Consider the following 22,916-nt stretch of genomic DNA (forward strand, 5'->3'; position numbering starts at 1 on the left):
TATATATATATATATATATATATCATTTACTTACTTATCCATGTCTTTCATTTATATGTTTACATGTCAAAACATTTAAAATTGTATTTGTTTTATATTGCAATTTTAACCATATTTATTTGTTTGTTTGTTTGCTTCAGTATCTGAGAGTATGTGCAGTACAATACAAGTATATAATTTAGGTGAATAAACAAAAGAGTATTACATATTATTACATACACTATCAAGATTTTCTCTTTCTTTCTTTCTTTCTTTCTTTCTTTATTTTACGTTTATATTGCAATTTTAAATTTATTTAATTATTTGTTTGTTTTTATTTATTTTTATTTATTTATTTATTTATTTAGCTGACCATATTTACAATACAACTATATGCATTTCCTTATTTGTTTTGTCCTTTCCTTCTTTCCAATTTAGGTAAAAAAAAAAAAAATACAAATAAAATAAATACGTAATGTTCATATATAAAGTCATATATACAATAGCAAGATTGATTTAATTTGATTACTTTTACAATAGATAGATAGACAGACAGACAATATATGGATGGATAGATAGATAGATAGATAGATAGATAGATAGATTGTGAAATTGTGAAAATGAAGCTATGAAATTATTGTCTGAAATTATTTTTCCCTACCGCGTGGGCCTTAATAATGAATAGAATAGAAAAGTTGTTTCAGAAAGGTTATTTTCATTATAATAACATGAATAAAGAATAATTTCCAATAAGACCTATGTTGATTTTGTGTCTGCAAGCCCATAATAAACAAAGTGAGACAGATAGAGCGATACTGTCATTGAGAGTGTGTTGAAGTCTCAGTGGAGTCTGTTGTCTGTCCTCTCAGCACATTTAAGCTCTATTTAAGGGCTGTGTTTCTTCTAAAACTACTGTCTCTATCGCTTTCACCTCCGATGTTGAAACACACTCACTCTTGGCTGGTGTACTTGAGTGAGCACTATCTCTGTCCTCTTCCTCTTCCAATTGATTGAGTCACAGATGGTAAATGGTGACAGATATGACAGGTACAAACCAGAACCTGAACCCCTGTCTGACAGAAAAACAGCCGAGGACCGAAATATGAACTCAGAAACGCAGCTGGTGTTCATAGACACGTCTCACCGCTGCTCGACTGAGTGGGTGTGATTCCTCCTGCGGTTTGTTATTAAGAAGGATGCCATTTTGTAGATCGTGCTACTGTTTTGTGAAGTCAAACCCTCACTGAGAGTTTCTACCGCTCATGCTTTGTTATTCAGGTTGTTTTAGGAGCTGTCAGTCAACATTTGCATTTTGATTAAATATGCTCAATAATCTAGTCCAAACAATCCTTGTTCAAAAATATGTTGTAAGCACATTTTGCTAACGTTCCCGTTAAGTTATGAAAATGTTATTTCTGACTGATCTTTAAATGTCTAGTTTTTTAGTGTTTCATTTTATTATTTTGCAGATGTTATGGAGACGTTACTTTTGAATTTTCCCGGAACCCTCTGAAACCATGTTTGTTCATAACTTTGAGAGAACCTTGCCAGAACATTCTGAAAATGTTCCCCATTAGCTGGAAAGTTCTTTCTAGCCTTGATTTCATCTCTTAAAAAAAATAAAAATAAAAAGTTAGATGAACATCCAACTAAAATGTTCCAGAAAAACGTTCCATGACCAATATACGAATGATGTTTTGTGGTAACATTTTGAGAACTTTAAACAAACCAGAACCAGATAAATTTGAACATTTATTTGTTCATAACTTTGAAAGAACCTTGTTAGAACATACTGAGAACATTCCATGTTATTATTTTTTTATTCATTTTAATTTATTTAGTTTTAGTTATTTGCTTTTAGTTACTCATTTTTGGCAACTAGAAGAAATAAAGTTTGTTATTTTTTTTTCCATTGCTAGCTAGCTATACCGTCATCACGTAAATGCATATTACATGGTTGCGATAATTTACAAAACAGCTTGGTCATCTAATTTAAATTAAGCTCCTAGAAGCAGCATTCATTCAGGTTGTAGCGGTTTTTGACAGTTGAGAGAGATGGCAGCTTTCCCGTGAGTGGGCGTGGTTTCATCGCCAATAGCAGACACGCCCCCAGTGTTTGAGAGCAGAGAATACTGAAGAGAAAATGTTCATACCTTATTTTATTTACTTTGTGTTTTATTTATTTTTTTCAAATTTGACTGGGTGGTTAATAACACATTTTTCTGTGGTGTGACAAACTCAGAACAAATATTTAATATTGCTTTACACGGACTTTAACTATAACACCCCTGGTTTATAACCACTATTTTGATCAATTCTGAAGATATTAAGCTGATTTGCAGGAGTATAGGCTGGTTATATGTGTTGTTTTCTTTACTATAGGCATGGATACATATGGCGTTATGAAAATACACTTTGTAAATGATTTTTACAAATGCCCGGCCCCTGAAGCGGTGCTGTGGGCTATAACCAGCTCCTCTGTCTCCAAATTGGAAAAGACCCGCTCAGACTGGAGAGAAGCTCAGAGGGAATGTGTTTTGAGAGAGAGTTGGACTTGAAGTGCAGCTTACAGTTGGGAAAGTCTCTTATTACCGCTCATATTACTGGGGATGATTCATGATAACCATTTTAATATTTTGCCAGGGAATGACAGCATCTGTCAACCATCATACGATGACATACAGACACACACAAAAATCCCAGCTACAAATTATGTGATTGCTTTTTGGTTCCTTGAAATAACATTGCATAAAATGTGTTACAATACTTATGTTTGTGTGGTAGTATTGAACATTGAGTATTGAATATTGAACATTATTATTATTTTCACTCGTGTTTATGCTAATAACTTTTGTACTGTAAGGTCTAGAAGGAAAATTATTTTTGACCTTATATTAATACCTTATCTCACAGCTGGTAAAATGCATTTAATATTATGCACAAAATCTAATATAAGATATAGCAACAATGTTTTTGAAGTCTCTTCTGCTAACCAAGACTGCATTTATTTGATAAAAAATACAACAAAAACTAATACATATATATATATATATATATATATATTAGACTTGTGCCGGTATTCGGTAATGCGATATATCACGGTAATGAATATGCACGATATTGTTATCGTGGGCACTTCTAAATACCGTGAATAATTATATATTACAAATTATTCCGAATTTTGAATGCATGCAAAGAATACTTTTCCCATAAACTGGTCAAAATGCACAACACCACTGTATGCTGGATGAAAGACCCGTGAGCACTCTGATGTAAAGCGGACGTGAAGCACATGGCGGAACATGCGAGAGACGCTCTGGATGAAAGCGCACTTTCACTCTCTGACAGCAGATGGCGCTGTAGGTGTGGCTGACTCTGAACTTTTATAAAGAATATCTCTTTGGATTTGAGACTTTAGTCTTTGCAACTTTACAGATCTTCTTTATGCACCAAGAGCTTGTAACACTCCAAAGAGAAAGGAAAAATTTAAATTGCATCATATGACCCCTTTAATGTAACTTGATGTTAAAAAAAGACACAAAATGGATAAAAAACTATATAGACATTGAAAAAATACTAAAATGACAAAACACAAAATAAAAAAATAACAACTTAACATAAAACACAACTTAAATAAAAAAACCACTTTACTAAAAATAAAAATGTAATAAATATAAAAAAAACAAATGCAAAATATTACTAAAAATTATAGTATTGTCTCAATGATACTAAAATAAAATATTAGTAGTTATACCTTCTGCTTATCTTTTCACTTTTTATATTGTTGACCTCTTTAAACTTCACAACGAAGATGAGATGCAGATCTCTCAGCTGTCTCATTTATCTATGTTTATAAATGTTTATTATCAATTCAAGTGGCTATTACCATTAATAAGCATATGATCTGTCGCTGTGGTCTGAGTCTGAAGTCATACTGAAATCCATCAGCCTCCAGGCAATTAGCCGTTAATGTCTATGACAGTTTCAGCAAACTATATTGCAATTATATGTTCATGGAATTTGCAAAGGAAAAACACAATGCTTTGAGAGTTACATGCATCAGCAACACTCATATAATTTTCCCCAACAAAGATTCCTGGTTTTAAAGTGTATTTGAATCCTCTGAAAGCATGCATGCTATTTGTGTACTGAAGACATAAGTAAACAGCCGGTCATCATGGGAGAAAAGGAGAGGTTTACTTCACAGGTTGTAATATTCACCAACTTAAACTCGCTCATAGAGACGCACACTGTAATTCTGTATTCCTGCTCCGTTTAGCAGTACCTGTGAGTAAATGCGACTGAGCGTTCACAGTATTTGATGATCCTTTCTGTAATTATTTCATGATGAAGTCTAAATTGTCCTTGGCTGATAAAGACAGCTCCATCATTTTAAGAGACTAATTATTCCTGCCGGCATCCAGCAGCCTCCCACATGCTCCTGTATATGCAGACTGACAATAAACAGCAAACCCACGTTCAGCACCCCATGTAATCCTCAGAGAATAGATGTCTGGAGATGCTGAGATCTTCTGTCGTATTAGACACCTGCTTATGGCCCGTAGACATGCAGCTTTTTCTGATATGAGTGAAATAGAACGAGAAGGTGAATATCACCAAACTTGTCAAGAACATGTCAGGTTTAACAATCTGTTATTCTGCAAAATATCAGACAACTTGTTTTGTCTTAACTTGGGAAGATGGACCCTAAAGTTGTCTCATCATGGATGATTTCATACTGAATGAATGAATTAATATTACTATCAATATTTGGGTTTATATTTCACTAAATAAAAAAAAATGAATAAATAAATGAAAGAAATTTATTTTATTTTTGTATTTTATAAAGAAATGATAATAATATAACTATTATTTTGCATTGTGACATTATTTTCATGAAAACGGATTTTTCCCCATTTCTCATTAATATAATGCGAAGAAGAATCTAATTTAATACAGTACTGCGGAAGAAAAAAAAAATCAATATTTACCAGTAATATTAAATGCAAGTGAGGTGTTTTATCTCCAAGAATAGGCTGGGGTTTTTTTTGTCTTCATCCAATAAGACACAAACTTTGTCACATATTTAGAGCTGCTGCAGCTCCACATATCTCTTTGAATTGCATCTATTGAACTGGCATACATTTATTTTTTGTTCAGCCTGACAGATATTTGTTGTGAATAGAACATCCATGTCTGATTTGTTTTGCTTGATCATTTTGCTTTTGGAGTGAATAGGCCTTAATATAGTCATGCAAATACTGTCACAGTGCAAAAATAAAAATAATAAAATCTTATTCTCAAAATAAACTTATTTTTATTTATGCAAAATCTAATTATTTTTCCATTTATTTTGGGGGTGAATTATAAGCAGGAAATGCTTTTGTGAGCTACCAATAATGACAGGATGTTATTTATTTTATAAAAATACTGAATGAATGAATTAATATTACTATCAATATTTGGGTTTATATTTCACTAAATAAAAAAAAATGAATAAATAAATGAAAGAAATTTATTTTATTTTTGTATTTTATAAAGAAATGATAATAATATAACTATTATTTTGCATTGTGACATTATTTTCATGAAAACGGATTTTTCCCCATTTCTCATTAATATAATGCGAAGAAGAATCTAATTTAATACAGTACTGCGGAAGAAAAAAAAAATCAATATTTACCAGTAATATTAAATGCAAGTGAGGTGTTTCATCTCCAAGAATAGGCTGTTTTTTTTTTTTCTTCATCCAATAAGACACAAACTTTGTCACATATTTAGAGCTGCTGCAGCTCCACATATCTCTTTGAATTGCATCTATTGAACTGGCATACATTTATTTTTTGTTCAGCCTGACAAATATTTGTTGTGAATAGAACATCCATGTCTGATTTGTTTTGCTTGATCATTTTGCTTTTGGAGTGAATAGGCCTTAATATAGTCATGCAAATACTGTCACAGTGCAAAAATAAAAATAATAAAATCTTATTATCAAAATAAACTTATTTTTATTTATGCAAAATCTAATTATTTTTCCATTTATTTTGGGGGTGAATTATAAGCAGGAAATGCTTTTGTGAGCTACCAATAATGACAGGATGTTATTTATTTTATAAAAATAAAAAAAAACTGCCAATTATATTCTTATAAATGTATCCTGACCTAGATTTGGGAGAGCACTCTGAATAACTGTGGAAGCTGTGGACTTTAACAGAAACAGTAATCATTTAAGTATGAACATTTTAACATTTCAATATCTGAAGTTCAAACTTCTCCAACTTCTAAATCTTTTTTTTTTTTTCTGCTGTCTTTTAACGCCGTCACACATTCCTTCCAGGGTTAGAGTTGTTTATATATCTGTCAGGTTTGATTTAAACGTGCTCCGCTAGCATGGATCTGATGGGTGTTTCCACCCAAAACAAGCACATTAGAACAGAATCTCTATGTCAGGATATGTGCTTCTCATAAAGACGCTTTTACACCTCTGCATTCATTACAGCGGGTGTGCGATCGCTGGGCTGCTTGTGTTGGCATTTTCTTAGAAATGCTACAGTGAAGCCTTATTTCATTTTCAGCGAATCATACAAAGTGTACAAACTCCGCATTTAGTCAGAGTGTTTTTTTTCTCCTATTTGACATATCAGAAGACGCTTATCTGCACTGATCTGCCATCAAGAAGTCCAACTGTGTCATTCTGCAATGGCTTGTTTTCTTAGACACACATTTTAGAAACAGTCACAACAACGGTTTTGAGCACTTTGATGTCAAATCTTCTGCGTTTGAATGCGATGAATGGAGCAGCTGTGCTTCTTTGCTTCTGCGTTTGGTTAGGAAGCAATTACTTCAATTACACAGTCACAGCTTTTCAGCTGATATTTGGCTCATATTAAGTTTGTTGAATAAAATCCACTACAGTCTGTCCAAATCAACAAATTAAATCATCTTAGGCCCAGCTTGTGAATCTTAGAGTTACTTTCAAGTGGGTCAAATTGACAGTAGATAATTTCCGGGACACAGTCTGTTGAGGTTCATCAGGCACAGCCTAAATTGTTATTTTTTCTGAAATGCAAGTTCATAATAAAGTGGGAATATGGAGAAAAAACTGAAGCCCAAACTGAGAAGAAGGGGGGGATTTCTTTCAGATGTTGATATTAATATGGCCAAAAGTGTAATTCTAAAAGCTTGTAACATAAATCACTGAGATCTTTAAGCCAGCATTGCATAAAATGCTTATAATTATCAGTTGTCACTTTATATTGTCCAATAATGTCTTCGTAAGATGATATTTAAATGCTTTTAGTTTTAAAACATATAATGCAATGCAATACTATGATGACTGACAGATTATAAACATTCCTCAAAAGATTAGATTTTAAATGTTTAAAAGCTCAGGAAGGTCATTCTGCCACTGAAGAACAGTGAAAGTAAAGGTTCTGGAAATAAATGTTCCTTAAAAGCGTGATGGATCATATTTGAAACATTTGAACATGATTTTTCTAAAAAAATATTTATGGATAATTAAGTAAACCTAAGTTGCTTCAGTCCAGTGAATGTTCATCTTTAAATATTACTAATAATATTAAAGTTGTTCTTATGTTTACTTTATAAAAATCAGTAAAGATTTGACAGCAAAAAAAAGAAAAAAAAAAGAAAAAGAAAATCATGAAACCATTTTAAGTGTTTTACTTGCTAAAAAGTATAAACTATCAATCACATGACAAAGGGGCATGTAGTAGATAGTGAGCAACAGGCTTTTCAGGAAAGTTTGATCATTTAGAGGCCTTAGAAATGCATGTGTCAAGTATAATAAAATAGGAATTATAGGGTAAACTGGCCTAATCTTTTGGTCACTTTAACCAATTTTTAGGTTTATTCTAATTACTGTGTAAAATATATTCGGACTCATAAAGCAGAAGTTTATTGCTTTTCTGTCAATTTATTGAAATAGCCTGTTTGGAATTTATGAACTGTCTGTTTAAGAATTCGAAATTCACTTACTTGAGAAAACAGAACAGCTTGATCTTCCCCAACTAAACACTTTGTACAAACATTGATGGAGCTTTGCTTGGCTGTTCAACCCATGATTCCCAGCAAATGAAAGCCATAAATTCTGAGTCCATGCCGGCGACCCATCATTTCTGCGCCACAGTTCATGCCGAGAGGTTCGCCCCATGTACTTAACACTTCCTGTCCGTGAAATCCCTTGATAGAGCCCTAGCCTCCCTCGACCCCATCTCTTATCCTTATTTTTATCTTTACCCTGAACATTTTATTTTTGCCAGAAGGAAAAAAAATATAATAACCTTGATGGTGGTGGGCAGGTTTTTTCCATCGGTAGAAAAAGAAATCACTTTGCTGTTGCTCTTTGCTTTAAACGATTATAAAATGTGAGATTAATGGCAGATTAATGCCGCAGGACGTTTCAGCATTTGGCAGATTAAATTAATAATATTTACTCGGCCATTAAGGACAAAAAAGCACGAGAGGCATTACAACAGCAAAATCCTTTTCCACGAGAAGCATTTTGTTTTATCAAAGCAATGTGTATGACTGAAAATTGTTTTATTTTGTAATTAGCATAACATTACGCTAAAAAATTTGCATAAAAACAAAAACTTTTTTTTTTTTGTTATTTTCACCCAAATATGGATCACTGGCTCGTGTGACTACCTTAAAGACTACCTTAATCACCTTTGATTTTATGATTTTCAGTTTTCATTTTCTGTAAGTATATATAATTATGGCGTGGGTAAGATTGTTTTTGAAAAGGTCTCTTCTGCTCACCAAGGATGATAGATAGATCGATAGTTGCTTTGGCAACTAAATAATATTGAGTAAATCTGGTAGATCTTGATATCTCAAAAGAATATTTAGTTAGTTCATGATATGTCCACCTTAATATAAGCTTATATAATCGTTATAAGCTGACTGGCTTCTAGAGCAGCACCTGAATGTAATCGCTGCTCTCAGATTGCCACAGCAGCCTCAGACTTCACCGTCCCCAGCGAGACCTCAGCTCTGACCTCCAGCGAGCTCCTGATGGAAATCTAACCAAGCATCACGGGCAATTTGAGTCCTCAGAGTAAACAAACAGAAGTGCTCTTCAAAGGCCGAGGTCCAAACAGAGAGTGGCAGCCACTGCGGGTCCATTCACACACATGGAAAGACTCGTGATTAAACTCCCTCCTCCCAGACCACACTTCAAGCCTTAAAGGACACACTCAAAGAGGAAGCATTTTTAATAAGTGTCATATACTTGTAGCTTTGTCATTCTGCCTTTGAATTTGAATCCGTTTGGGGGAGCTAATGCACAAAAGTAATTAATACCGATCATAGCACTCTTTTATTCAGCATGCTCACAGTCTATAGCTTAAGGGGATGTTGGAGGAAGGAAAGAAGAGTTGTTAGAGTCTATGGAATTGTGTTTTTTAATTACTGCACAGAGACATGAAGTGAAATTTGAGCCTATGGATTGTAATTGTATGCTACATCTCAGTTTTCATACTTTGCATTAAAATAATTTACTGAAAAGCACTTCTGATGCAGCAAGACAGTCTGCCAGTATTGGACTACTACATTAATTACTTCTTTGTCATGTACTGTGTGTTTTTGCAAGATCTTGTTTGTGTATATATATTTTATTTTCAGCCTATTGGTAAATTCATTGCCTACAGTATGGAAGCATTTATTCACCTCAGAGTAAAGAACAAAACAGGTAATTGTTATATGAAGTTTAAAATAAGTAATAATATCACATTGTGAGCTATAGTCAAATTTACAAAAAAAAAAAATGTGTGCAATTGTCATATATATATATTTCTTTTTTTTTTTTCCCTCTGAGTTTAGTGACTTCCATAATTACATTTCAGATTCATTAGTACTTCACTTTTAGCTTAATTTAACGTAGATGGACACTGCAAAAATCCACACGAACTATTTATATCCAGACATCTTTGATTTATGGTATTCAACATTATTTTTTGATGCATTATTTCCTATCTTGCTTATGATTTTTTAATACACTAATTAGAAAGAGATATTTTTGTATTACAGTAGAAGGAGAATTTGAGCGAAAACCTGCTTTTTTAATAATAATAATAATAAAACTCACAATGCAAAATATAATAATGCTACTTAAAATAGGCATTATGTTTTTTTGTTTTTTTTTCATGGCATTACAGGTTTATGCTAATGTGAAAAATCGACCATTTCGATTTGAGTGAATCTAAGTTTACATCCATTTTCACTTGGCATTACAGACATCTGAGAGCATTACACGTCCATCATATTACAGGATTGAGTTTCCCCTGAAGCAGGGTTTGCGTTTTCACCTCATTCAACATGGCAGCTAAATGGTTTCTCTCCAGCGAGTCACTGACGTTGGACTGACCTACATTATAGCACAGTATGCCAATAAAACCCTCCAAGTTTTAATTGCTTTTGCTATTACTGTGCCATTGCTTTGGGTTTCCATGCCCCCGTAGTTGCTCGTTCGCCACGAGTCACCCCACAATGCACCTCTAATTGACAATCAAGTTTTAAATCAGCCTTTTGTGCACTATTCTCGCCCTCTTTTGTTCGTAAGTGAAACACGGTATCCATCACACCTTGCTTCCAGGGGCATTTATGAGTTCAACCGAAGGGTAAGTCCTAATGAAAAGATCAAATACTTTTTCTCTCGCCGCTTTTATCGAAAGCTCGTGCCGATCAATGCCATCATCCAGTTTGCTGTAATAGGTTCCATGTGAGCACAAATTAATAACACAGAGGTTTAATGACATGACTGTGAGATTGGTGAATCACCTGTCTTCACCATCGATTTGTGCCCTGGTCCGCTCAAGAGTAATTTGGCTGATGAGAGGAAGGATAGTTCCCATGAACCTTCATATCTTTGTCCTTCTAATATCACCTTAAAAAAAAATCTGTCCCTTCGTTGACGTCAGAAATAGAGCATGATAATGAAAACTTGAGCCCTTTTTATGAAGCAAAGAGAAAGTGGAGGCTGATAATGAATAATGTAGGCAAGTAAATTTTGGTCACGACTTTTTCCAAGTGCGTAAAAGGAACTTTGCAATGTGATACCGTTCTCACTCAACTGCCTCCATAATTAACAATTCAGCATGAGCTTCTATATATGGCATTCATTAATAAATTATCATACACTGTGAAAAGGAATACTTCAGGCTAGGTTTGATTTTATTTCTTCGCTGCTCCCCGGTATATGTAATATTATCATATTGATATGAAGGAGAGCCGTTATGATGGTATGGCAGGGATCAGTAGCATCTGGTCTCCTGAAATGAGGAGCCATTGTCACATCTCTAGGTTTGACATTTTTAGTCCAATATAAATTCATTTTACTTTTCTATTTAATGTTTACACAGCTTCTGGCTAAATTAAACATGCAGCCAATACTATAATATTTCCTATGTTTAAATGAACATTAATGGTATGTTTTAATCAGATTTTTTTTACTACAATACATACAGTATTATAGGAACAAGCATCATAATTATTATTATTATGATTATTATTATGATTATTATTATTATTATTATTATGACTTAATATGTTTATAAAATATTTATGAAATTATTGAATATTAATTAATCCCGTTTAATTAATTTGAAATAATATTAAATAAAAACCTCACTCACAGATTTCAAGTCATTTGACGTACTTTTTATTTATTTGAAAGTGGTGATTTCTGAGTTGATTTGATTTATTTTGTAATCAGTCTGTCAGTCTCCACCAGTTTCGGGGCCGTGCAGAGACCTTTTGAGGGGCAGGTGCTCAAAATATAAAAGGGGCACATGGAACAAGGCTTTAAATAGGGTTGTGCTCAAAAGATCAATACAGCAATATACTGTGACACATTCCTTGCTGATACACGTATCAATACAGATGCTTCTGTACTGATACAGCAGCAAATGCCGTGACAGTTTTGAAAAAGAAACACAGAACAGAAAAGACCATTTTAAGTTTAAACGTTAAATATTTTTTTATTTCACCTCTTAACTCTGGAATTAGAAACCGAATTGTAATATTGGTATTATTATTATTATTTTTATTATTTTTGAGTTTACAGGGTATGGTGGATTTGCTTTTGTAAACACTAATGTTGCTGTTCTGAATTTATTCATTTTTTTGAATGGTAATGATAATAAAAACATGATTGATAAGTATAATTCAGAGGATGGAGAAAATCAGTATAAGCCTGGTTGACCAGTTTTGTGATAATTATTTTAAGGCGCTCTATGTTTTTTTTTTATTTTTTTTTTTATAAATACTGTAATAATAATAGTTCAAAGTATGAATAGTTTTTAGTCAGATAACATAAAAAAGACAAGACCCCCTGACACCTGTTAAACATATCTCAATCAAACAGCAAGAAAGGAAGATTTGATTTTTGTTAGCCAATTAAAAATAAGAAATAAAAAACTAATAAAACCTGTCAGTAAAACCTGTCAGTTAGACAATAAATAAATAATAAAAAATAATCTGAAATGATGGCTAGCCCCTTTCTGCAGCTAACGTTACTTCCACAGGCTACACACAGCAATATAAAACAGCAGCTGTGCATGCTCTCTTCACGTCATTCTTGTAAAATAATAATAATTTAATAATAAAAGTATACAAGCACTCCACTTACCGGCAGCCTCGGACGTTATTGAAGGTATCCTGGTAGTGCGCTAAATTACTAACTAGGTGTCTGTACATGAGGGATTGTCCAGATGAGATTGTCAGGTCATCATGTGGATCAGTTTTATTTATATTAATTAATTATAATTCATTAATTTTACTAATAGTTAGATTGGGCAGGCCTTCACAAAAAGGGCGTTTAATTACAAAAAAAAAAAAAATACCGGCATATCCCTAATACGCATAAATGACATAAAGTTATGACTCAACACTCAGACTTCATAAGCCAGCAAAAGCTTGTTTGCAAATTTCACAAGCCAGCATAACCTTCAAAATTGACTTGATGAAACTTGATGAGTCTTATTTTTCCTCCATTGCAACTTGTTTGACATATTTATTGTCTTGAGTGATGGATGATTGTGCTATTAGTTTTTTTTTTTTAATAACACACCTTCACGTGAATTTTTTTCAGGGTGGATTTAATAAGACAATATTGGACTTGACCATTACAAATAAGTATCGTGATGATAATGGTAATAAAGTGTGCCAAAGTGCTTCAAATAATACCATTGTGTTATCAAGTGCCATGTCACTTACGTTTTTACCATGGTATTTTGGATACTGCAGTACCAATACAGTATTTTGGATACAACAGAATTTGGGTATTGTAGTGCTACGGTGGTATTTTGGACATGTACCTCGGTAAGTAAATTCATGGTATTAAAGTACCATGGAGTGTCATGAATATATTATGGTACATGAGTTTCAGTATTGTGTTATATTACAAAGTACCACACACACACACACACACACACACACATTCGGTCATAATTATAGTGAATATTGAGTCCAAGTGAATATTGTATATGTTTATTTTGTTAGCATTAATGCACGAAGCTTTCAGCATGCGGCTATGAGGAAAAACACTCACTTCACCTGACAGAAAAGACACACATAAGGCAACATTTCAACCAATCTTCAGCAGCTCAGACAAATCAAGTGTTTAATTACAGCACACGAGCAGCTTCCTTGGCATCTTCCCATTTTCCAGAGTGATTTTGAGGGAAATGTACACATTACTGCCCTGCCAGTGTTACTTATTCTAACAAACTGTCTTTCGCAGCCAGAAACACATAATGACTCTCCATTTGTTTAGCTGCGAGGGACATTATAGAGAAACGATATGTCTCAGGATTTCAAAATATGAGCATGAGGGAAAAACCTCAAGGGTAAAATCAATTCGCTGACACTAATTGAATCAATACATTACATGTTTTTATGCCCGTGTGACAGTCATATATACAACTCAGAGGGGTTGATAAGGAAAACAGGAAGTTTAATGTGTATTGAGCCATGGCACTTTTGTATTTGTCTTGTATTTGAGTCTTGTATTTATTGTGACTCCATCTGTTGAACACTTCATCCAGTTTACTAGTATGCTTGTGCATTATTACATTAGTTTTGGATAATAAATGTTAATTGTCATCTGTAGAGCTCAGATATTGAAAATAAAGCTTTATTTTAATTCACAAAATGTAATTGATTGCATAGAAAGAAAGAAAAAACATTGTTTTAAAGTCAGCATGAAATCAGAATTGACTTTCTTAGATCAATTGTTGTGGACAATCAGTGCATGTTGTTGGGGGAAAAAAGTATATTTTAATTGCATATAAATGATAACATTCATTTTCCAAATGTAATATTTAACTTGCTTTATTGCATAACAGACATTGTTACTTAAAGTCAATGTGAAATTAAAATGGACTTCATTTGCTGTCTTAGATGGTGGACAATCAGTGTATGTTATTCCAAAGAAAAAAAAAGTTGCATATTGTGTTAGACTCAGAATTGCTTTGATAAAATTGCTTGTCTTTTTTCATGTTGTTTTTCATGTTGTTTCAGGTATTTTTTTCCCAAGTAAATGATAACACTAATTCAAAGTCAACATTACATTAAAATTGATTTAATTTACTTTCTTAGGTTGATTATTGTGGATAATCAGTGCATGTTATTCCAAAGAAAGGTAATTTTTTTATATATATTTTATGCATATTGTGTTAGTCTCAGAATTGCTTTCATAAAATTGCTTTCAAGTTGATTTTAAATATACTACAAAATCGTCAGTAAGATTCCACATATACAATTTTTGACTGCAAAAACATGACATTACACTTTTCTGTGGATGTAGATGGGCGAGAGGGTCATGCATCAACGTGTGTGTGCGTGCTATGTGCGTGTGTGTGTGTGTGTGTGTATGTCGTGGGTCTCAGATCTTGTATGTGAATGTGTTTCTGGTCTCGTATTGTGACAGATGCCATGCTGCTGGTGGCTGACAGACTGGAAGGGCCCTTCAACATCGAGACCGTCATGGAGCCGATAGATGTAAAGATCTCAGAGGCCATCATGACCATGCAGGACAACAGCATGCAAGTTTCATCCAAGGTGCATCTGCTCACACACACACACACACACACACACACACACACGCACATTGATGCAGAAACATGTTCACATACACACTGATATCAAGGATTGAAGCTTCTCAAGCTGGTGCAATTCCATGTGTTTTTCCATACCAGAAGGAAATCAAAATCCTTTATTATTTTTAGTCCTTTAAATCAAATTAGTGAGAATAATGAACATGACTTTGGCATTATTATCTGCAGTCTCTTCTTAGAAATTGAAATTTTTAATGGATTTTAGGAATGTGATCTGTATATTCTTTCACACACACACACACACACATATAACATATAGTTTTACAGTTTGCAGGAGTAGACATTTTTTTTACAGACATTTGGTCCTAATGTTGATGAAATATGCATGTTGCTCATAAAATGTTGTAAAGCCATACCGCCGGTATCAAAGCTTTCAGGACGAGCTTTCATATTCAGGAAAATTAGCTGTGTCTCCCTGATGGACTTCCACACAGAGGCCAAGACACAAAATAAAACGTGGCTACAGATTCCAGTGTGAAAGAATGAAAGAAATAAAAGCATGAAAGAATACAGCCTGTGTGGTGCCGTTTGAATGCTGCGCTTCGCTTTTACATTAAAAGCTTCTGGAAAGCAGGACCTGATTGAAAATGCACAGAGAGCATGAAAATCAGTGTGTACATGTCAGACTTTGAATGGTAATCATAGTGACAGATCGTCCGACATCAGAGCGCAGAAAACATCCTGCCATAAGAGCCAGCTGTGGCATTAAAATGTTCCATCACTGTCAACTAAACCCAGAATTCACTGCAGCTATGAGATGTCAGCACGTCAATGCAAAGCATGCATTATTTATCTCGTGACACAATTTTTTTTAACATATTTGCCTTAGATTTGACCTGTTGCAAAGCTTAATTGTCAGTATCATTGAAATTACAATATGTCTTAAAGCATTGTTGTTGTTCAAGTGTTAACATGAATTTAGGCACTTAAATAACTCAAAATGGTATTTTGCCTAAATGTAGATGTATTATCAATTTGACTGCACCCGACACCATTGGATGAGAAGAAAACTTAAAATAAAATAAAATTAGATTAGAAAAAAAAAAAAAAACGAGATGAGTTTAAGCTGAACGTCTCGGTTACGTATGGTAACCCTCGTTCCCTGAAGGAGGGACACCATTGTCTTCTGTAGAGCATTTCATATCGAAATCCAGTTCATTTCATAACTGTTTAACTTTATTGTCAATATTGACACTGTTATTGAATTGAATTGAATCATCACTAAATGTAGCTGAATAATGACACTAGTGCCTCCTGTAGAGCTGCTTTAGCTGAAATTGAATGTTTTGTAATATTATAATTAATGTGTTTGCATAAATGGATTTTATTTTCTTTCTTTTTTTTGGGGGGTTTGAAACATTATTAAAAATGTATTGATCATATTTATTTATTTATTTATTTACTGTTTCTTGAGTTTCTTTTCCTGTATAATTTCTGCATAGAAACAAAAAACAAAAAACAATAATATTCACATTATTAAAAATGTATTGATCATATTTATTTATTTATTTACTGTTTCTTGAGTTTCTTTTCCTGTATAATTTCTGCATAGAAACAAAAAACAAAAAACAATAATATTCATGAATTGAAATAAATGTTAACTGAAATAAAATAAAACAAAGTTTAAACCAAGTTTAAAGTCATTGTATTTCAGCTGGTTATAAATAAATAAATAAAACATGACAAAAAAACAACAAAATTACTAAAATGTTATCTAAAATGAAACTGAAAATGAAAATGAAAACAGAAAAAAAAAAAAAAAAAAAATCCTTAAAATTAGGATATAGTGTTTAAAATGTTGCTCAAACTGTGAACACTGAACAAATGAAAGTAAGCATTTAAGCATTCGGTAAATCCAAGTGACTTGCATTGCATTCAACATTTACACAACACTTAAACTGCCTGTTGCATTAAACAATTCAATGTAAAATATATCCTTGTCATCGCACTTCATTCTTCATTTTCTTATTTCTTCTTATTTATTTATTTATTATTTTTTATTTATTTTTTTATATATATAGCCTAACTTCACTGACTGATGCATTCCCACTTTGGTAATTATAGATATTTCAGGGATGTGGTCATCCCAAACCAGCTGGAGTTGGCCGATCTGCCCGCGGGATCTCTGATGTGTTCAACAGTCGCTTCAGACCCTACAGCCCAGAAGAGAGGCCCACCACGGCAGCTGGCACCAGCCTGGACAGACTGGTGAGTGGGTGGCAGGGAGGGCAGTGCAGGGCAGTGGGAAGGAGCGAGTGGGCGATGATGACCTTTAGAGGTCAGACCCGGGAGAATGCAGCGGCCACTGGGAAAAAGCTTTAGTAGTGGCACTGGATGAAAATTTAGAAAAAATTAATTTTTAAGGGTTAAATTAAGTAGAAATAGCTCTAAATTTAGGCTTAATAAGGTTGGGTAAAGATTTTCTTTGTTATTATTATTATTAGTAGTAGTAGTATTGTTGTTGTTGTTTATTTTTGTTTTTTAGGCTTATAATGAGGTAGTGTGGGTGTATTGAGTTACTCTACTGGAATAGAGCGTTCTGACTCATAATACATAACAATAAAACAGGAAAATATTACTTTGACTTAAAATAGAACAATATTGCCTTTTTGTCTTCGTTCTGAAAACTTTTAGGGAACATTCAATTTTATAATTTACTCGAGTTACTCAAAATACTTAAAAGGATAGTTCACCCAAAAATGAAAATTACCCCATTATTTATTCACCTTCAAGCTATCCTAAGTGTATATGACATTCTTCTTTCAGACGAATACAATCGTAGTTATATTAATATGTACATTTGAAAAGCAGCCACGGGTAAAATTTACCCCATGGCGTTTCTAGTGTTAATGGGTTTTAATGTTTTTGTCTCATTGTGCCGGGACACGGCATCACAATATGGTAAGGGGCGTAACATTTCCGTCACACGCGTCATATGATCCCTTTAACAAGAATAGAAAATAAGAATTTGACTTAGGAGAACAAGATGCAGTGTTAAATATTTTATATATATATATATATAATTTTTTTCTTTTCTTTTTTTTCTTTTTTATGCAAACAGTAAGGAAACATTCCATTTTATAATTTTGTAAACATTATGGGTAAGTTACTTTTGAATGTCCTCTGAAACAAGTAATTAGTAATAATGTTTAAACCACCGAAGAATCCTAAAAGAAATAATATATCACGGTTTCCGCAAAAATGTGAATGTGTTTTCATCATTGATAATAATAACAAATGTTTCTTGAGCAGCAAATCAGCATATTAGAATGATTTCTTGGAATTGATTCCAAAAGTTGATTCCAGACTAATTTAGAAAAAGAGCGTGGCAAAATGGTTACCATCTACTAAATAGATATTTTCTTTGTACGCACACAGATTAGCATCATCTCTGAGTATTTGAAAGCATCTTTAAAAAAGCATTTGTGGTTGGTCTGAAATGAATAAACTGTTGACACCTCTTTCATTGCCTTTAATGGTGCTCTTGTTCACTTACCCTTGGCCTGTCCGACATTGACTAACCCACATGACACTAACTGTGTTAACCAGCTGCATGACTGCAGTTTTCATGACTATTGACATAATGTAGGTCTATATATAGTAGGGGAAAATGCACATTGTATGATTTCTTAAACCACATCAGTCTTAATAACTACTATTAATTTTGTATATAATAATTTATATAATGTAGATCAGTGTGGTTAGGCTTTGGTAAGATGTGCTTGGAACAAAAATCTGATTAGACTTGGCACTAAGTATTTTAAATTGATTATATATGATGTATGATCATATGTCAGTACTTGTTATTTATTTATTTTAGACAAAGTATTATATTTTTAAAATAAAATAGCATATCATTTTCATTTTGACATTTGGCTAAAACATTAAATAACTTTTGCCTTATTGGTAGAATTATTGGTCAGAATTGTGATAGTGGTGCATCCTTATTATTTTTTATTGCAATTTTGTTAAGAAACAAAAGGTCTACATTTTTCCAGTCTGATCAAAGGAGTCAAGAAGTTGCTACTACTGTACTTCTTATTTATGTATCATATCGGAAACGGAAGGTTTAGTTTAGTTTAGGGGGTTTGAGATGAGTTATGAATGAATGAAACGCCTTTGTCCGTGTTCACTCTGTCTCGAATCGCGCTCACGGAAAGCACTTGAGAAACAATGTCCGCGGCTCGTGACTCGATTTTTTAGCAAGAGACTGTATGAAATTCACGTTTCATGATTTGACTGATTTTTAGGTAGAAAGGGCGACAGCGCATCGCATTAAATGAAAGAACATTCATGTTTTCATAACCGCTGGCCAAATTCAAAAACAGAGGGAGGATCGGCTCTGATCTCAAACATTCCTTGTTTCAGTTCTCCTCTGATGTTTATAAATGACAATGTTGAGCAAGTTAAACAGATTCTGCTTATTATCCGACTCCATCAGGGATCCATTTAGTTCTCAGCTATAAGACTCCCAACCCACAGGCCCGTTTTCAGACTTGGCTAACAGACACAAACCCTAGAGATCTGGCGAGGTTTGACGGCTGACCGTACAGCATTTGCTAACTTGTTCATTGCCCTGTTTGCTTGTTTTTCGTGCTTTAATGAATCATTTTGTGATGCAAACATTGCACCATCTACATAAATCAGTGGCACTGATGACAAAAGAGTGCAAATGAGCGAGTGCTTGTGGTCTGATAACAGCAGGTAAACACACGTCGGCCATTTGACTGAAATGTAAAGATGCATTGTCTGTGCTCTCATCCAACCGCACGCATGCAGCTACATTGATTCTTCCTGTGCGTGTCTGGCAACCATACTCATGGGTCTCTTCTCTACACCCAATTTATTTCCATCACTGTGTACATGACTTGTGTCGTAAAAGAGTCACTGCTGCTAACCTCAGTGAACAGACGTTTATAGGAGGCTGAAGCTCAGGGTTTAAGCAAGAACAGGGTGGACATCCTTCATAAAATAATGATGAGGTGCTTCTCTATCATAAGATGTTTTAGCAATAAGCTCTTTTGTTGTTTCCCTATGCTCATTGTCAGTGGTGGAAAGAGTACTGAAAAAATATACTCAAGCAAATGTACCATTACCTTCCAAAAAATGTAGTGTGAGTAGAGTAAAAGTACTTGTCCAAAAAACTACTTGAGTAAGAGTAAAAGAGTATTAATGATTGGTTACATCAACTGCTAAAGCAACAGGACCTTATAATGCATTTCAATTCATGGTACTGATGTTTACCTACAAGACAACCACTGGAGCGCTGCACCAAAATACCTAAACTCACTAGTTCAGACTTATGCTCCCTCCAGAAGCTTGTGTTCTGTAAGTGAACGACACCTCATGGTGCCATCCCAAAGAGGCACAAAATCACTCTCACGGACGTTTTCCTGGACTGTTCTCAGCTGGTGGAACAACTTGCCTATCCCAATTCAAGCAGCCATTTAAAAAAAAAAAAAATGTCTAAAGACAGCACCTGACCAAGCTTTTTTTTTGCGGAAGGGTGCTTTTTATTTCACGTCTTTTGGACAGGAGCAATGCAACACCCGCTGAGTACAACGATAGAGCTTGAAAGATCAAAGACAATTTTTAATATAACTCCGACTGGATTCGTCTGAAAGAAGAAAGTCATATACACCTAGGATGAATCGGGGGTGAGTAAAACGCAGCCTAATTTTTATTGTTGGGTGAACTAACCCTTTAAACACAAAGAACAGGAGAACTGAATAGCATCAACACACATCTTCCATTTCGGAACATTAATCCAGGACGACAAACAGACAGAAACTGAAGGTTTATAAAGACAGGGAAACAAAGGAGCAAACGAGATGATTAATCAACACAGGTGAACAGAATGAACGATGATTAACTAATGAGAACCGGAACCGAACCAAATAAGGGTAGACAAGAACTAAACAGAAACCAACACGTGACAGATATCGCCCCCCCTCCCGGAAGGCGCGTCCCGCTCCGTAACATCAGGGAGCTCCGGGAGCCATGGTGGAGTAGGCAGTTCAGGTTGCCATGGCGGATCATGGGGGCTAAGGGGACCATGATGGATCAGGCAGTTCAGGTTGCCATGGCGGAGCTGGTAGCTCAGGAGGCCATGGCAGATCAGGGGACTCAGGAGGCCATGGCGGAGCCTCCGTGGCCTTAGCCGGATCGGCCATGGGTATATGCCCCCCCAAAAAAAAATTTTCTTGGGGAAAACTAGGAATCCTGGGGGGCACTCTGGAGGAGCGGGCACTTGAGGGCGCTCTGGACGGGATTCAGGGACTGGAGCCCTCCTTGGGATAAACATGGGGACAGGAGCCCTCACTGGGCTAACCTCGGGAATGGGAGCCCTCCGAGGGAACAGTTTAAGAATTCCTGAGTACGGTTTATAAACTGAGGGGACGGACTGCAAAACCGTCGGCACGGATTGTTTTTTTTTCTCCTACAGGTGACTTCCCGGGCTCCGTAGAAAGCTGAGGGGGAAAACTAGGAATCCTGGGGGGCATTCTGGAGGAGCGGGCTCTGGAGACGATGGAGAGCTGGACGGGACCAGCTGAGACTAAGGAGAGCGGATTCTGGAGAGAGGATAGGGGCCGAGAGCTCCGGGGGCAGCGCCATGTCCAACAGTGTTGAGCCCGCGGCGGCCGGTGGGCCTGAGTGATGATCGGCCGGCCGTCTTGGCTTCCGAACGGCCGGCGATCCTGTGCTGAGGACTAGGGAGGAGCTTAGGAGAAGATGGGGATGTCTCAGTTTGGGCAGGTGATCGGAGCCGTTGGCAAGGTATGTGGGGGTTCCTGGCATGAGGTGAGCTGGGGAGGCACGGCTTGTTCCAGAGGGGGCTGGACGAGGAGACTTAGAATTTGTCTTGACTTCTTCCACCTCAAAGTCGGAATTATTTAAATAGAGGACGAGATTAATCAGCTCGATCAGGGGAAATTCACATGTGGGGAGATCACAGCGGATTATATCCTCGTCCAGCCCCAGCTGGAAACACGCTCCAAGTGACGAGTTGTGCCAGCTCACCTCGTTGGAAAGCGCGAGGAATTCCTCCACATATCTCTCCAATGTCCAACCACTCTGCCGCAGTGCACATAGCTTGTCCTCAGCCATCATCTTCTTCTGTTATCGGTCCTGGATTCTGTCACAGAACATGGTTGTAGTGATCGCACAAAGAACGAGTAGGAGTAAAGGAGTCTTTAATTATAACTTAAACACAAAGAACAGGAGACCTGAATAGCATCAACACACATCTTACATTTCTGAACACTAATCCAGGATGACAAACAGACAGAAACTGAAGGTTTATAAAGACAGGGAAACAAAGGAGCAAACGAGATGATTAATCAACACAGGTGAACAGAATGAACGATGATTAACTAATAATGAGAACTGGAACTGAACCAAATACGGGTAGACAAGAACTAAACAGAAACCAACACGTGACACTTTGGAGCTTAAATGCCTGAAATTATTTGGATAAGAGACCTGGAAGGTTATTCCTGTCTGTGAATAGGAAAGTTGTTAAGGGAGCACTTTTGCAACTAAAAGCCGTTCGCTGTCCATGACCAAAGTATCATCAGTATGATTAAGGAAATGAATTTACATAGGTTTTATCGCTCATTGAAGTTTTAATGGAAGCACTTAGCTCTGAGACTTATAGACGTCCTCTTGGGAACAGAGTGAATGAGAACACGAGAACAAGCCATTTAAAGTAACGGGGCTCATCATGCTGCATAAGACACTAAATACAGTCAGGAAGTTGAGCTGGAGGTGTGTTAAAGTACATGTAGATAACATAAG

At 35.2% G+C, this 22,916-nt stretch overlaps 1 protein-coding gene across 1 annotated transcript in view; it reads left to right on the forward strand.

Annotated features, from left to right (window-relative positions):
* The window catches only part of LOC107744956 (glypican-6-like), a 220,184-nt gene that overhangs the window by 166,542 nt on the left and 30,726 nt on the right, over window positions 1-22,916 (forward strand). The window contains exons 5-6 of the mRNA XM_016558783.1: window positions 14,933-15,063; window positions 17,184-17,327. Of these exons, the coding sequence (XP_016414269.1) occupies window positions 14,933-15,063; window positions 17,184-17,327 (275 nt within the window). The remainder of the gene's footprint in view (window positions 1-14,932; window positions 15,064-17,183; window positions 17,328-22,916) is intronic.

The sequence above is a fragment of the Sinocyclocheilus rhinocerous genome, unplaced genomic scaffold (genome assembly GCF_001515625.1).
Source record: "Sinocyclocheilus rhinocerous isolate Xijiao unplaced genomic scaffold, SAMN03320098_v1.1 scaffold1039, whole genome shotgun sequence".
NCBI lineage: Eukaryota > Metazoa > Chordata > Actinopteri > Cypriniformes > Cyprinidae > Sinocyclocheilus > Sinocyclocheilus rhinocerous.